Raw genomic sequence first — 15,003 nt, 5'->3', positions numbered from 1 at the left:
GCATTTTGGGAAGCCGAGGCGGGCGGATCGCGAGGTCAGGAGATAGAGACCATCCTGGCTAACACGGTAAAAGCCCATCTCTACTAAAAGTACAAAAAAAAAAAAAAAAATTAGCCGGGCGTGGTGGCATGCGCCTGTACTCCCAGCTACTCAGGAGGCTAAGGCAAGAGAATTACTTGAACCCGGGAGGCAGAGGTTGCAATGAGCCAAGATCACACCACTGCACTCCAGCCTGGCGACAGAGCAAGACTCCGTCTCAAAAAAAAAAAAAAAAAAAAAGAATTACTAATGCTAATGAGAAAGTTATTTGTATTAGAATACTAGAATTTTCTCTCTCTCAAACTATCACAGTTGGACTGGGCATGGTGGCTCACACCTGCAATCCCAGCACTTTGAGAGGCTAAGGTGGGAGAATCACCTGAGCCCAGGAGTTTGAGACCAGCCTGAGCAATAAAGAGAGATTCTGTCTCTACATATTTTTTTTTGGTAAACATTAGCCAGGCACAGTGGCATGAGCCTACAGTCCCAGCAACTTGGAAGGCTGAGGCAGAAGGATCACTTGAGCCCAGGAGGTCAAGGCTGCAGTGAGCCATGATCACACCACTCCACTCCAGATAAGATGACAGAGTAAGACCCTGTCTCTAAAAAATAAAATTTTAAAAACAAACCAAAAAAAATCACTGTTTAAATGTCATCTTACCAACCCAAAACACCTCTATCCCCATATTTCTGCACTGTACTAAGAACTTAATTGTACATGACACTACGCACAAATTACTTCAAGAGCCATGATAATACTTGCTCCATTCCATTCAACTGGAAGGGAAATTCAAACCAAAAAGAAGTGACACTGGGGAGAAAAACATTCCTATTTTAATATCAAAATGGCAAAACAAAACCATGTAACTAACCAAAAAAACTGGTTTTCATAAGTTCAATATTGTTACCCTATTAAACATTCGATATCTGTTTTGGTGAGTCTAACAAGCAGCTGAAAAGAATAAAATTAAAACAAACCAGTTATCACAGGAAAAATTTTACTGGGAGGCAAGTTACAATTTATTTTTGAATTTAAATTCCTCTAAATGGACACAAACATTTGATGCTATTTGGAGAAACAAGAGATGTTTGGGCCCCCATTCAGTTAAAATATTCAAACAATGCTGATAAATAGGTTAAGTTTCTAAACCAAGGAATACTGCCCAGAGGAATTTTGCCCTGATTAAGAGATGGTAAACTAAAACAAAAGATACTTGTATTTGGCACACCTAGCAAAAAGGCTAATGACTTACTTGAAGTATAGGTCTTTGAAGGTGAAATGCGTTTCTACAATGCCTGTGGTCTTCACTCTCGTCCGAAGAACATCTTGCTGAGTTGGAATGTAGTTAGACTGGGATATTCTATCCAGATCATTTAGATAACTAAATAAAAGACACACTTACTTTTACTTGGTGAAGCCAACCATGTGCATAGCAAATCAACAGACTAAATTAGTTCCTATTCTAAACCTGTTACTAGTTACTAGAGTGGCAAAACAGAATCAGATCTTCAGTATCATAGAAAAGATAAGAAGCCAGGCATGGTGGCTCATGACTGTAATCCCAACACTTTGGGAGGCCAAGGCAGGAAGATCACTTGAGGCCAGGAGTTCAAGACCAGCCTGGGCAACATAAAGAGACCCCTGTCTTTACAAAATATTTTAAAAATTAACTAAGCATGGTGGTGCACGCCTATAGTCCTAGCTAATCCTCCTACCCTTGAGTGAAGCAGGAGGATCACTTGAACCCAAGAGGTCAAGGCTGCAGGGTGCCACTGTACTCCAGCCTGAGTGACAGAGTGAGATCCTCGTCTCTTAAAAAAAGAAATAAATAGTAAGAAAAAATACGAATCCAACATAGGACAATTAAAGTATAGAGTCTATATACATTAACAAAAGTAGGTTTTTTGTTTTCTTTTCTTTTTGTTGTTTTTTTTTTGAGACAGAGTCTCACTCTGTCACCCGGGCTGCAATGCAGTGGTGTGATCTCGGCTCACTGTAACCTCCATCTTCCAGGTTCAAGTGATTCTCCTGCTTCAGCCTCCTGAACAGCTGGGATTACAGATGCTCACCACTACGCCCAGCTAATTTTTTGTATTTTTAGTAGAGATGGGTTTTCACCATGTTGGCCAGGCTGGTCTCAAACTCCTGACCTCAGGTGATTCGCCTGCCTTGGTCTCCCAAAGTGCTGGGATTACAGGCGTGAGCCACCGTGCCCAGACACAAAAGTAGGTTTAATTCTACAGAATTAAACTGTGAAGGCCAATTTAAAAAATTAAAACAATAGGAACAGGAAATGTTTTTAGTAAAGAAAAATTCCTGAAATGTAATACTAAATTAACTGTGTACTGTATAATACCAAAACCAAACTATACCAAAAGTCCTCAGACAATTAAACTTAATAGGTCATGTGTGTTTAACTATTTGACAGGACATTAGAGAATGGTGTTTGATTTACTAAAATTAAGAGAACTATAGTGAGTAAGAATATTTTCCGTTTTCTTTCAATAAACAGAAGAGTTGGGGAGGTTTGGGGGTTTTTTAAATCTAAACCAAAAACAAATTGTAAATACCTCCAAAAAAAATTAATTTGTTCAGGGAAATAATTAAAAGACTGCTTCAAAACTATATTCTTTGCTGATTTCAGGCTAGAAAACTGATGAGCAGATGGCACCAATATAAGTGAATCATTAATGATCTATAAAACCAAATACTATCACTAATGTAAAGAGGCAAACTTAGATCAACTGTTAGGAAAATCTCTATAATGTAAGCACATGTAGTTAGAGGATTCAGAGCTTTCTGAATGAATGATGAAAAAAAGCAATTATAATCTACTTTTGTTGACCACTGGTAGAATTATTTAAGCTCTCAATACCTGCAACTAAAATATGTTATTAAAAGGTAGGCAAGAATCCTGAAACGTTTCTAAAGTCAAGTTCTCACTGAAAGAATAAGAAAGTTTTCAAATACAGTCATGCGCTGCATAACAATGTTTTGGTCAACAACAGACTCCATAAATGTATGCTAGTGATCCTGTAAGATTATAATGGAGCTGAAACACTCCTAGTCCCTAGTGACATCATGGGCCGTATTACCCTTTTATATGTTTAGAGATGTTGAGATATACAAATACTTACCATTACGTTACAATTGCCTACAGTATTTAGTACAATAACATGCTGTACAGGTTCACAGTCTAGGGGCAACAGGATATACCACAAAGCTTAGGTGTGTAGTAGGCTATACCATCTAATTCTGTGTATGCATAGTCTATGATGTTCACACAATGACAAATCACCTAATGATGCATGTTTCAGAATGTATCCCTGTCCTTATGCACAGCCTGACTATATCATTTAATTTCTTCTTGTAACAATTTAAGCTAGAATGATGATGTGAAAAGTAGGAAAACAATAATATTGGAGAAAAAACCTTAATGCTTAAAAGTACAAAGAGAAATACAGATAACAAGTGCTCACTAGGCCCCGCAAAAGTACATTTAAAAAAATACATTCTGGGCTGGGCACGGTGGCTCACTCCTATAATCCAAGCACTTTGGGAGGCCGAGATGGGTGGATCACGAGGTCAGGAGATGGAGACCATCCTGGCTAACACAGTGAAACCCCGTCTCTACTACAAATACAAAAAATTAGCCAGGTGTCATGGCGGGCGCCTGTAGTCCCAGCTACTCAGGAGGCTGAGGCAGGAGAATGGTGTGAACGTGGGAGGTGGAGCATGCAGTGAGCGGAGATCGCGCCACTGCACTCCAGCCTGGGCGACAAAGCGAGACTCCGTCTCAAAAAAAAAAAAAAATTCTGAATCTAGGTTTTATAAATAAGTATATGTAAAAGAGGTAAAATAGGATAACATGTAATAGCTTTATATAAGTATTCATTACAAATTCTCTAAAACTATGTTAACACTCAAGATAATATCCTTGACAAAAAAAGATACTTCAACTTCATTCCATGACTCAACCTCTTTCTATACAAAGTTTACTATTGTGATCTGGCAAAATATTTATTAGTGAAATCCACGGTGAGCTGGCTGCATAAAAAGGAATACCACAATTCTAATTTCCCTTTCTAGCTGGCTATCAGTGCCAAGCTCTTACACAGAACTTATGAGTTGGAACAGATTCAGAACCCAGCCACAATAGATGTCTCTCCTCCTTCACTTGCTTATAATAAAATGCCATGGAACTAATTTAGTGGTGCCAAGTCTCCCATTTACATTCCAAGAGGGAACTTTTTTCTCCAAATCATACAAATGACCAAGGGCTCTATAATCCTAAACTTAGACAATTTTTATAAAGCATCCTATAAACTTCTAAGAGTGTCTATTACTTAAACATTTCCTTAAGGATGGGCACTAAACTTTCTCTAGCGTCACCAAGTTATTCTCTGTTATAGTTTCATGGAGAAAAATTACTTACTATGAAGCAGAATCATTGAGCTGATATTCCCTGGATCTGCTGAAGCAAGCTTGTACCCCACCATCTCGCCATAACCGTTTAATCACTCCTGCTAGTTCTGGAGTCATGACTCCTTCTTCAGCACTGCCAGCTAAAACAAATAATTGTCGGGCATCATCCTGAAGAAAGCAGTTAAGAAAGAGACAGATGACTCTCCATTTCCTTCAGCCTTGATGACAGTCTCTTTAAAATATACACACATTACATGTTATGTTAAAACAGGTGTTGTTACAGAGACCTTTTCTGACAGGCCAGCATGACAGAATTTATAATTCTTTCCTCATTCTCATTCCACTACCATTTTAAGTCCAGAACTGAGCTGAGAAATGATTTTACTTCCCCACCACTCCTCCACACATCACCATCCCCAGAAAAGATCATTTCTGGCCAGCCCACAAATCTCCATCCAGATTGCTAATAATTTTTGAGAGAAAAAAACTGGTTTATGAGACAGGCTTATGTAAAACATTCCCGTTCTATTAAAGGAAGCCTACAATAAAAATAGAAATAAAAAGACTAGCACATAAGAGTTAAAGTCTAAACACCTCAAAGGGAGTAAAACATTAATCAAGTTTAAGAAAAAGTATTATCTTCTTTGCCTTCAGCCCAGAGAGCAGAACAAGGAGAGGAGATGGAGGCACTTAAGGAGTCTAGAAGTCTAATGGGGGAAATAAATCCCTCAGGGAAAGGTTCAAACAGTCCCTAGATTTCCCTAAAGGAATAATAATAATGTTCTGAGAGAGGGAAAGGAAGGCAGCAGGAGGAAAAGAAAGTAACCAAAACTTCATGAGTCATAGCCACAGTTTTTTTTTTTTTTTTGAGATGGAGTTTCGCTCTTGTCACTCAGGCTGGAGTGCAATGGTGTGATCTCTGCTCATTGCAACCTCCACCTCCTGGGTTCTAGTGATTCTCCTGCCTCAGCCTCCCAAGTAGCTGGGATTACAGGCGTCTGCCACCACATCCAGCTAATTTTTCTATTTTTAGTAGAGATGGGGTTTCACCATGTTGGCTAGGCTGGTCTCGAACACCTGACCTCAGGTGATCCACTCGCTTCAGCCTCCCAAAGTGCTGGGATTACAGGCATGAGCCACCGGGCCTAGACATAGCCATAGTTTTCTAGGTTGTTATAGTTTTTAAACATAAAATATGTGACAGACAGGACAGAAATGGATTATGAGATTTTTATTGTTTTGCTTTATTCTATCCATCCCTACTTGTTGTTTAAAAATAAACACAGGTCTCACAGGATGATTTTCCCAACCACATCTAATATTTATCTACCTTGAGAGATTCCAAATAACTACAAAAATAAAACATTTAAAAAGTATATAACATGTAAAGAAAAAGTAAAGGAGAAAAGGGAGCAATCATTTGTATCTTAAGTAGTCATCAGGACAAGTAAACTAACAAACAAAAGTCATTTCAGACCACAGGTGAACTCACAACCAAAAACTCCAAAGACTCGTGAATTACCAGAACTTGTGCATCCACCTTACCAAAAGAAAACCATCCAAAGTGCATTCAAATTATTGTTGCCAAACTCTGGGTCTCCAGCTCTAATGGTTTTTACCTAGTAATATTTCCTCCTTTATGATCCTTTCCTGTATTCTTTCTAGTAATATTTAGGCTCAACCCACTCTCATTTAGCTTCTGAGATCAGGCGCATTCAGGGTGGCATGGCGGTAGACTAGGCTCAACTCTAAGAAAACTTAGCTGGCTGGGCGCGGTGGCTCATGCCTGTAATCTCAGCACTTTGGGAGGCGGAGGCAGGCAGATCATGAGGTCAAGGGATTGAGACCATCCTGGCCAACATGGTGAAACCCTGTCTCTACTAAAACTACAAAAATTAGCTGGGCGTGGTGGGTGTGCCTGTAGTCCCAGCTACTCGGGAGACTGAGGCAGGAGAACTGCTTGAACCCAGGAGGTGGAGGTTGCAGTGAGCTGAGATGGTGCCACTGCACTCTAGCCCGGGCGACAAAGCAAAACTCCATCTCAAAAAAAAAAAAAAAAAAAAAAAAAAAAAGAAACCTTAGCTGACATCTATATGCCCCTCCCTTTCTTTTCAAAGATAAAATTTTAAACAAATGAAAGAGGAAAGTTGAAATATTAGACAAATTGGCAAACATACTCAACAGTGAGCATGTCCTTCTACACATGCAAGGTATGGTGCTTTAACATTTGAAGTCTTTATAATCCCTTGGTTCTGAAATTTGACCTATACTCATGCACATATTCAAATAATCTTATTAAGCATTACTTAAAAAAAAAAAAACAAAATACGATTCTAATTTGAGAAACTTCAAAAGAGAGGGAATTATTACTACTTTTTTTGCTGTCCTGACTCTATAAATATTCTTTTAGGAGGAAACACTTTTTTCTTATCACTTAATTTCTTCCACTGACCTGCTCTTGCTTCCCCACAATAAACCCTCTCTAAAGGTCTATAAAGAGGTCCCTCTTGGCCAGGCATGGTGGCTCACGCCTGTAATCCCAATACTTTGGGCAGCCGAGGCAGATGGATCACCTGAAGTCAGGAGTTTGAGACCAGCCTGACCAACATGGAGAAACCCCCGTCTCTACTAAAAATACAAAAAAATTAGGCGGGCATGGTGGTGTATGCCTGTAATCCCAGCTACTCAGGAGGCTGAGGCAGGAGAATCGCTTGAACCCAGGAGGCAGAGGTTGCAGAGAGCCGAGGTCACACCATTGCACCCCAGCCTGGGCAACAAGAGTGAAACTCTGCCTCAAAAAAAAAAAAAAAAAAAGAGAAGAGGCCTCTCTTAATAATAAACTTTACACCCCCACACTTAAGCAGATGTGAAAAAGTAACCTATTCCACACCCAGCTCTATTTCTTTTTTTCCATTCACACTCTCTAACCAACTATAAAAAACTAGAGTAGAGGCCGGGCACAGTGAATCACGCCTGTAATCCCAGCACTTGGGGAGGACGAGGCAAGTGGATCACCTGAGGTCAGGAATTCAAGACCAGCCTGGTCAACATGATGAAACCCCGTCTCTACTAAAAATACAAAAATTAGCCAGGCATAGTGGCGGGTGCCTGTAATCCCAGCTACTCGGGAGGCTGAGGTAGGAGAATTGCTTGAACCCAGGAGGCAGAGGTTGCAGTGAGCCAGGATCGTGCCATTATACTCCAGCCTGGGTGACAAGAGCAAAACTCTGTCTCAAAAAACAAACAAACAAACAAACAAAAACACTAGAGGACAATAAGAGAGGAGCTATAAACATAAAACCTTACACACAGAAGGAAAAAAAAAGAAACATTTAAAAATTATAATATAGGATTACAGATTAGGTTATGTGGACACCAGAAAGCTGGATGATTTAGGAGGCCTGACAGGGATTAATGACGTCAACTGCATCTGGTGACACTGGAGTGTTAGGACCCAAAGATTAATGACAATTATTTGATAACAGAAAGAAACGGGGCCGGGCGCTGTGGCTCACGCCTGTAATCCCAGCACTTTGGGAGGCTGAAGCAGGCAGATTACGAGGTCAGGAGTTCGAGACCAGCCTGCCCAACATGGTGAAACTCCATCTCTACTAAAAATACAATAATTAGCTGGGCGTGGAGGCGCACGCCTGTAATCTCAGATACTCGGGAGGCTGAGGCAGGAGAATCACTTGAACTCGGGAGGCGGAGGATGCAGTGAGCCGAGATTGTGCCATTGCACTCCAGCCTGGGTGACAGGGCGAGAGTCCGTCTCAAAAAAAAAAAAAAAAAAAAGAAATGAAAGGGTAGGGAGATAAATAAAGGAAGACAGACAGTGGGGAATAAAATTAAAGAGGGAAAGAGAAAAGGGACAAACTAAAAGAATCAATAACTGAGATGGAGAAAAAGCCAACAGAGAGAGGGAAGAGAATAAATAACAGTACTACTGACCTGTTATCAGATACAACAAATGCAACAGAGAAGTAGAGTTAGGTAACAGGGAGAAATGAGAAATGGGAAAAAGAAAATAAGACCACAGATAGAGCTGGTATGAAGAAGAAAAAGAGGAAAAGAAGGAAAGAAAAGCAGGAGGTGAGAGAAGGAATAGGAAAGGGTAAGACAAGGATAAAGGCTTTTTTTTGCTTGACTGCCAAACTTCCCCACTCGGATGCATAGAAAAATAGTTTCTATGTGATATATTTTACAAAAATATAAAAGTCACATTCACATATTTTCTCTTATTTTTTGATACTCATCTCTCATTTTACAATCCCTAATCTAGCTCCTCTTCCTTTATGCCATTTCTAAGACACTTTCCAGTCTAACACTATCCAACTGTGACCACCCTTTCAGTATTTCCCCTCAACAATTTCCTATCTTTTTATCAAATATAAATTCGCATTTGGTAAGTTGGAAGTGGCTTATAAGAGTTCCTAAGCGACTTCATAGACATATAGGTTTTGCCTTTCCAGGCAGACTTCCCAAATCATCTCCTTTTATTTTGCCATGGCACGTAAGTATGACACTCTGAACACAGCCAGTGAGTCCCTTAGATGTAGGAAATAATTCTATAATTTCCCAGCCTTTTCTGGAATTTAGCTGATAGTAATATCAAAGATCTCCTGCCTTCATTTTGGCCCCCTCCCCAATGGCATAAAACATCCTAATTATACATACTCTAATTTTATAAACAAGATCTTCAGGGTCTACTAAGTATTATTATAATTAATAATACAACTTTTTAAATAGCTGACATGTGCAAGGCATTAAAGAATTATACTAGGGCATGGTATATGCCAATTCTATAGCCTAAGGTTCCATGTAGTATATAGTATTCTTGAATATCTGACTTAGATATTCAAGAATTTGGACTTAGTGCTCATGTCTTTACAGAATTTATTCTGCAAGACTGATTTTGGCCTTTAATCTGTACACCTCAGAAAGCAGAGCTACATATCATGGCAACCTTTCTCTTAGATTATTATTTTAATGTACTATTATCAACTACTATAAAAGTCAACAGTGCTGTTAAAAAAAAAAAAAAAAAGGCAACTGAATAGAACAGTTATCCCAGAAACCTATGATGCATCCACAGAATCCCATTTCCTAGACTCCTCTTGGGGTGGTTACATCTAACACCTTCTAAAGTAGATTGCTAACACTTCTCAAGTGAGCACAAAGTACTTTACTACATTTTATCTTGTTGCTTAAATTCATTTCCCTAAAACATGAAGCAAAAATTTTGCTTAACTTAAAACTATATCTGCTGAATAAGAGCAAGTGAAGAGGAAATGAGAAACACTTACTGCCCTGGCAGCTTCCCCAAAGTCAATCTTTAGCCGTCCCATGGCTCTTATGATTGCAATGATGGACTGTATAGTATTGCTGTAGACAACTACTTTATATTGTTTACATTCATCCTCTGAATAGCCATCCTCATGAATGATTCTTTAAAACAAAGAAAACCACAAGTCAATAGCGTGGACCTAAAATGAAAAGATACTATGAATTTTATATGCATTAGGAGAAATCCTAGTCTAACAAAATGCCACATTCCAACTTACTTCATCTGTTTCACAATGGTGCTTTTACCAGATTCTCCAGCACCTGAAAGAAAAGAAAACCAGACTTTGAATTTCTCAGTAATCAACATAAAAGTATAATATCAACATGAATGATAACTCTAGATTGATGGAAACCACAGGTCCTAGGGAAAATTTTGGTGAGGCTTTCATGTCTATCAAGAAAATGTATCCAGCTTCTCCACTACAGCATTTTACTTTCTTTACATAACTCAGCAACCAAGTATAATTTATTGAAAGTGTCCTAGGGCTTGCTTGGTATCATTTGTGCAAAATAGGCATATCCAAGGACAGATGGCAACATAAACTTTTGGAGGAACTCATTCACTATATAAAACATGATATAAACACTGAATATGGGCAAAAATGTAATGATTATATTTTGGTCTATTCATTTTTATTAATTCCTCTGTTGCTGCCTGCCCATACCAGAGAAATGTTCTGAGGGCAATCCTATCAGTCACAGAACTAAAGATGTTTTAAATAGAAGCAGAGAAGGCACTGTGCCTATCAATTTCTCACCATACACCATCTCAAGACCACCCTGCCCTCCTTAGCCAGCTGGAATCACTTTAAACAAATGACCACAAATGTCAAGCTGGCCTTCTGACCTCCTTGACAAAGCCACCTGCTAGATCTTCCCTAGTCAACTCATTTTCCTATCTTTCAAGATCCCTATATCACACCACCTCCTCTCTCTCAAATTTTATAAACCCCTTGCCACTTCTGACTCTCAGCTGATGATCCTGCCCTACTTTTCCATAAAAATTAAAGCAATCAGAAAAAACTACCTCATTTTCCCACAACCACATCTACCAGTCTATCTGTACCTCCATTAATATTCTCTACCTTCATCAACGGATGAAAAATCTCTGCCAATGTTTTAAAATCAACTTCTCCCCTTGTGCACCTTCATTTTACCTACTCAAGGTCATGGCTGCTGCAATTTCCCATGATATTTCCCATGTCTCAAATATGATCAATTTTTTATTTCCACTGGGTCATTCTCATCAGCATACAAGCTTACTATACTATTTTCCATCTTTAACTCAACACACATACACACCCCTAACTTTCCTTGACCCCACACATTTTCTTCTAGCTACCACTCCATTTTCTCTATCCCTCTTTGCAGCAAAACTCCTCTAATGTGCCATCTACACTCAGTGCCTCCAATTTTGTACATTCAATTCTGTCCCTCAGCTATGCTAATCAGGCTTTCATCCCCACCACTCTACTGAAACTACTTCTCAAGGTCTCCAAAAACTTCCATCTTGACAAACCCAGTTGGTCAATTCTTGCTGCTCATCTTAGCCTCTCAAGCAGAATTTGTCTAAGTTGAAATATTTTCTTCACTAGGAAGGCTTCTAGCCAACACACCCTTCAGGTTTGATTCCTACTTCACTCCTCAATCTCCTCTCTCCAGTTTCTGAATCCTTTTTTTTTTTTTTTTTTTTTTTTTTGAGATGGAGTCCCACTCTGTAGCCCAGACTGGAGTTCAATGGTACAATCTCAGCTCACCGCAACCTCCGCCTCCCAGGTTCAAGCAATTCTCCTGTCTCAGCCTCCCGAGTGGCTGGGATTACAGGCTCCCACCTTAATACCCAGCTAATTTTTGTATTTTTAGTAGAGATAGGGTTTCGCCATGTTAGCCAGGCTGGTCACAAACTCCTGACCTCAGGTGATCTGCCTGCCTCAGCCTCCCAAAATGCTGGTATTACAGGCGTGAGCCACCGCACCTGGCCCAGTTTCTGAATTCTAAAGGTTGTATTGCTTCAGGGCTCCCTCCTTGGCCCTTTTCCCTATCTAAACTCATTCTCTAAGTTATCTAATCTCATCGCCTTTATTTTTTGGAGACAGACTCTTGCTCTGTCACCCAGGCTGGAGTGCAGTGGCTCAATCTTGGCTCACTGCAACATCTGCCTCCCAGGTTCAAGTGATTCTCCTGCCTCAGCCTCCTGAGTAGCTGGGGCTACAGGCACGCGCCACCACATCTGGCTAATTTTTGTATTTTTAGTAGAGACAGGGTTTCACCATGTTCACCAGGCTGCTCTCGAACTCCTGGGCTCAAGCGATCCACCTGCCTCGGCCCCCCAAAGTGCTGGGATTACAGAAGTGAGCCACCGCACCCGGCCCTAATCTCATGGCTTAAATACTATTCATAAACCAATCATAACAGGTAACATCTAGTGAGTAACCTCGGCCATGCTGTTCTAACCACTTTGTTTGTAATAACTAATCTAATCCTCACAACAACCCTATGAAGTAGACATTATCATCCCTATTTTACAGATGAGATTAATGATGCAGACAGATGTCAAGTAACTTGCCTACAATTACACAGTTAGTAAGTGGCAGAACTGAAATCTGCATTCAGTTTGGCTCCAAAGCTGGTGTTTACTGCCTCTATACTACTGATTTGCAAATTTAGATCTCTAATCTTGGCTTCTAACCTTGGTTCCAGATTCATATATCTAAACCATCTACCTGATACTAGATTTCTAGCAGGTATTTAGATTTCACAAACCTAAAATGCTCAAAACTGAGATACTGATTCCCCAACTCACTCTCACCTCAAAACAAACCCTGCTCCTCCCTCAGTCTTCTCATTCCAGTAAATGGCACCAACATTCACCAGTTGCTCAAGTCAAAAATGTTAAGTGACATGTGACTAACATGTAGATAAGAAAAGGATGCCAGTGCCAATCTGTATATTAAATATTAGTAAAGCTTAATTTTTTTAATAAAACAAAATAAATAGTTAATGTAATAGTTTTAACAGTTTGTTCCTGAACATTGAAAACCATAGGCCTAGATCACTGCAAAAGCTTCCTAAATAGTCCAGTGCTTCAGACCTTGCCTTTTCTACAGCCAGTTTGCCAGTCAGTAGGTAGAATAAACTTTGTAAAATGTAAATTAGACCATGTCACACGATCTCCAGTTATACTCAAAATCCATGGGCATTATTGTGCAATATACTCTGGCCCCTGCCTACCTCTTCACCCTCATCTCTTGTTACTCTCCACTTTGTCCTCGCTGCTCTTGTCAGACCAGCATTCTTGCTTTTCCTCCAACACACCAAACCGGTTCTTACTGAGTTAGGTCCTGACTCTGTCTTTCCTGTCTTTGAGTTTACTGTTACCTGAAATAAGTTTTGCAAGATTTTCTTTTTCACAGGAACAGCTTTTTCTGACTCATCTATCTAAATAGTTCTCACCCCGTCACAGTCTCTCCCCTTATTCTGTGTTATATTTTTTCATAGCACTTACTGCTTCCTCACATGACAGATTAGCTCATTTCTTATCTTCCACACTAAAATATAAGCTCCATGAAGGCTTATTCATCCCTGCATTCCCAGGGCCTTAAATTGGTCATGACATAAATTATCTACTCAAATAAATATTACTAAACAATGAATAATATTTAGTAACCATGATTCTTTACTAAATATTTCTCAACTTTACTAACCAAAAGTTAATTAAAATCCAAATATAAAAATTCTAGACAACTACATTCTTACAGAATCAAAAGGCACATTTATATATGACCTTGTCTCATTACATAATCGATAATCAGGGTAGTATTACATAGTTAATATTCAAGAAGCACACAGTGACTTTCTTAGGATGCTGTTATAAAAAGGTGGATCCTCTCATTCATATCTAAAAAACCCAATGATTCTACTCTGGGGAAGAAAATACAAATGCATACCAGTTATATTTTAAATTGTTTAAAAGACAAAATTCTCAGATTATCCATATTAACAAAAGCTACTAAATTAAGAAAAGTTGAGATTAATGAATCAATGTGTACTATTCTTTTATATACTGAAAACCACATTTCCATCATTCATGTGAGATTATCTTGAATAAAATAATAAATCTATTAATCTCAGAATCAATTTCTACCTATCTCATTAATCCTAGCCTACGGATGTGCTGATTAAAAAAAAACCCCTCTGTTGCCCTACCTCCCTCACATTTTTCCAAGGCTCCCTGAGAAAATGTCAGTTTGCCTTTCCCTTTGTTATCACACTAACATCTTCTTCCGAGCTTCCAGTTCCGTCTCTTGCACCTTGGCAGGGCACAGTGGCTCACGCCTGTAATCCCAACACTTTGGGAGGACGAGGCTGGTGGATCACCTGAGGTCAGGAGTTCGAGACCAGCCATGGCCAACATGGTGAAACTCCGTCTCTACTAAAAATACAAAAAATTAGCCAGGCGTGGTGGTGGGCACCTGTAATCTCAGCTACTTAAGAGCCTGAAGTATGAGAATCACTTGAACCCGGGAAGCAGAGGTTGCAGTGAGCCAAGATCACACCATGGCACGCCACCCTGGGCAACAGATCGAGACTCTATCTTAAGAAAAAAAAAAAAGGCACTTCTAACTGCCCACAGAACTAAATACGGATTTGTTTCAGTGGGTGTTCCGGGGGGCATTTTATACAAATAAAGAGTGAATCACTTTATACCAAAAGTCTTTGACCCACTCGGCTTCTATATCACCATGAAGGGTGCCACCATCTTATCCATCTTCCAAGTGTGAAATATGAGAGTCATCTGGAACCCACTCACTTCTCTTCTCTCCTTACCAAGCTGTAACAAAATCTTCTTTCTTCTTACGCATTTCTCAAATTAATCCTTTCTATCCTTCACATGTCTGAGCCTGATGCTGCACCTATTATATGTTACTGCTGTGATTTTCTGAAGCTTCCAGTTCAAAGCCCCTCTCCCTGTTCTCATCATTTCCAAGTGGCACTTTTTTTTTTTTTTTAAATAGTCTTGCTCCATTGCCCAGACTGGAGTGCAATGGTGCAATCTCAGTTCACTGCAACCTCTGTCTCCCGGGTTCAAGCAATTCTCCTGCCTCGGCCTCCCAAGTAGCTGGGATTACAGGCGCCTGCCCCAAGTGGCACTATTTTTAAAACCATCAGTTTATCTAACAATTCTCCAAATT

General features: G+C 39.6%; 2 protein-coding genes across 2 annotated transcripts in view; one reads left to right on the top strand and one right to left on the bottom strand.

Annotated features, from left to right (window-relative positions):
• Positions 1 to 15,003, top strand: part of PSMA5 (proteasome 20S subunit alpha 5) — a 509,972-nt gene that overhangs the window by 325,515 nt on the left and 169,454 nt on the right. The window lies entirely within an intron of this gene.
• Positions 1 to 15,003, bottom strand: part of GNAI3 (G protein subunit alpha i3) — a 47,041-nt gene that overhangs the window by 9,637 nt on the left and 22,401 nt on the right. The window contains exons 2-5 of the mRNA XM_050746535.1: positions 10,030 to 10,072; positions 9,772 to 9,913; positions 4,476 to 4,633; positions 1,293 to 1,421 (exon numbers count right to left, since the gene is read on the bottom strand). Of these exons, the coding sequence (XP_050602492.1) occupies positions 1,293 to 1,421; positions 4,476 to 4,633; positions 9,772 to 9,913; positions 10,030 to 10,072 (472 nt within the window). The remainder of the gene's footprint in view (positions 1 to 1,292; positions 1,422 to 4,475; positions 4,634 to 9,771; positions 9,914 to 10,029; positions 10,073 to 15,003) is intronic.

Source organism: Macaca thibetana, chromosome 1 (genome assembly GCF_024542745.1).
Source record: "Macaca thibetana thibetana isolate TM-01 chromosome 1, ASM2454274v1, whole genome shotgun sequence".
Classification (NCBI taxonomy): domain Eukaryota; kingdom Metazoa; phylum Chordata; class Mammalia; order Primates; family Cercopithecidae; genus Macaca; species Macaca thibetana.
Note: the sequence above shows the minus strand (reverse complement) of the source record. Positions and strands in the feature narration are given on the sequence as shown.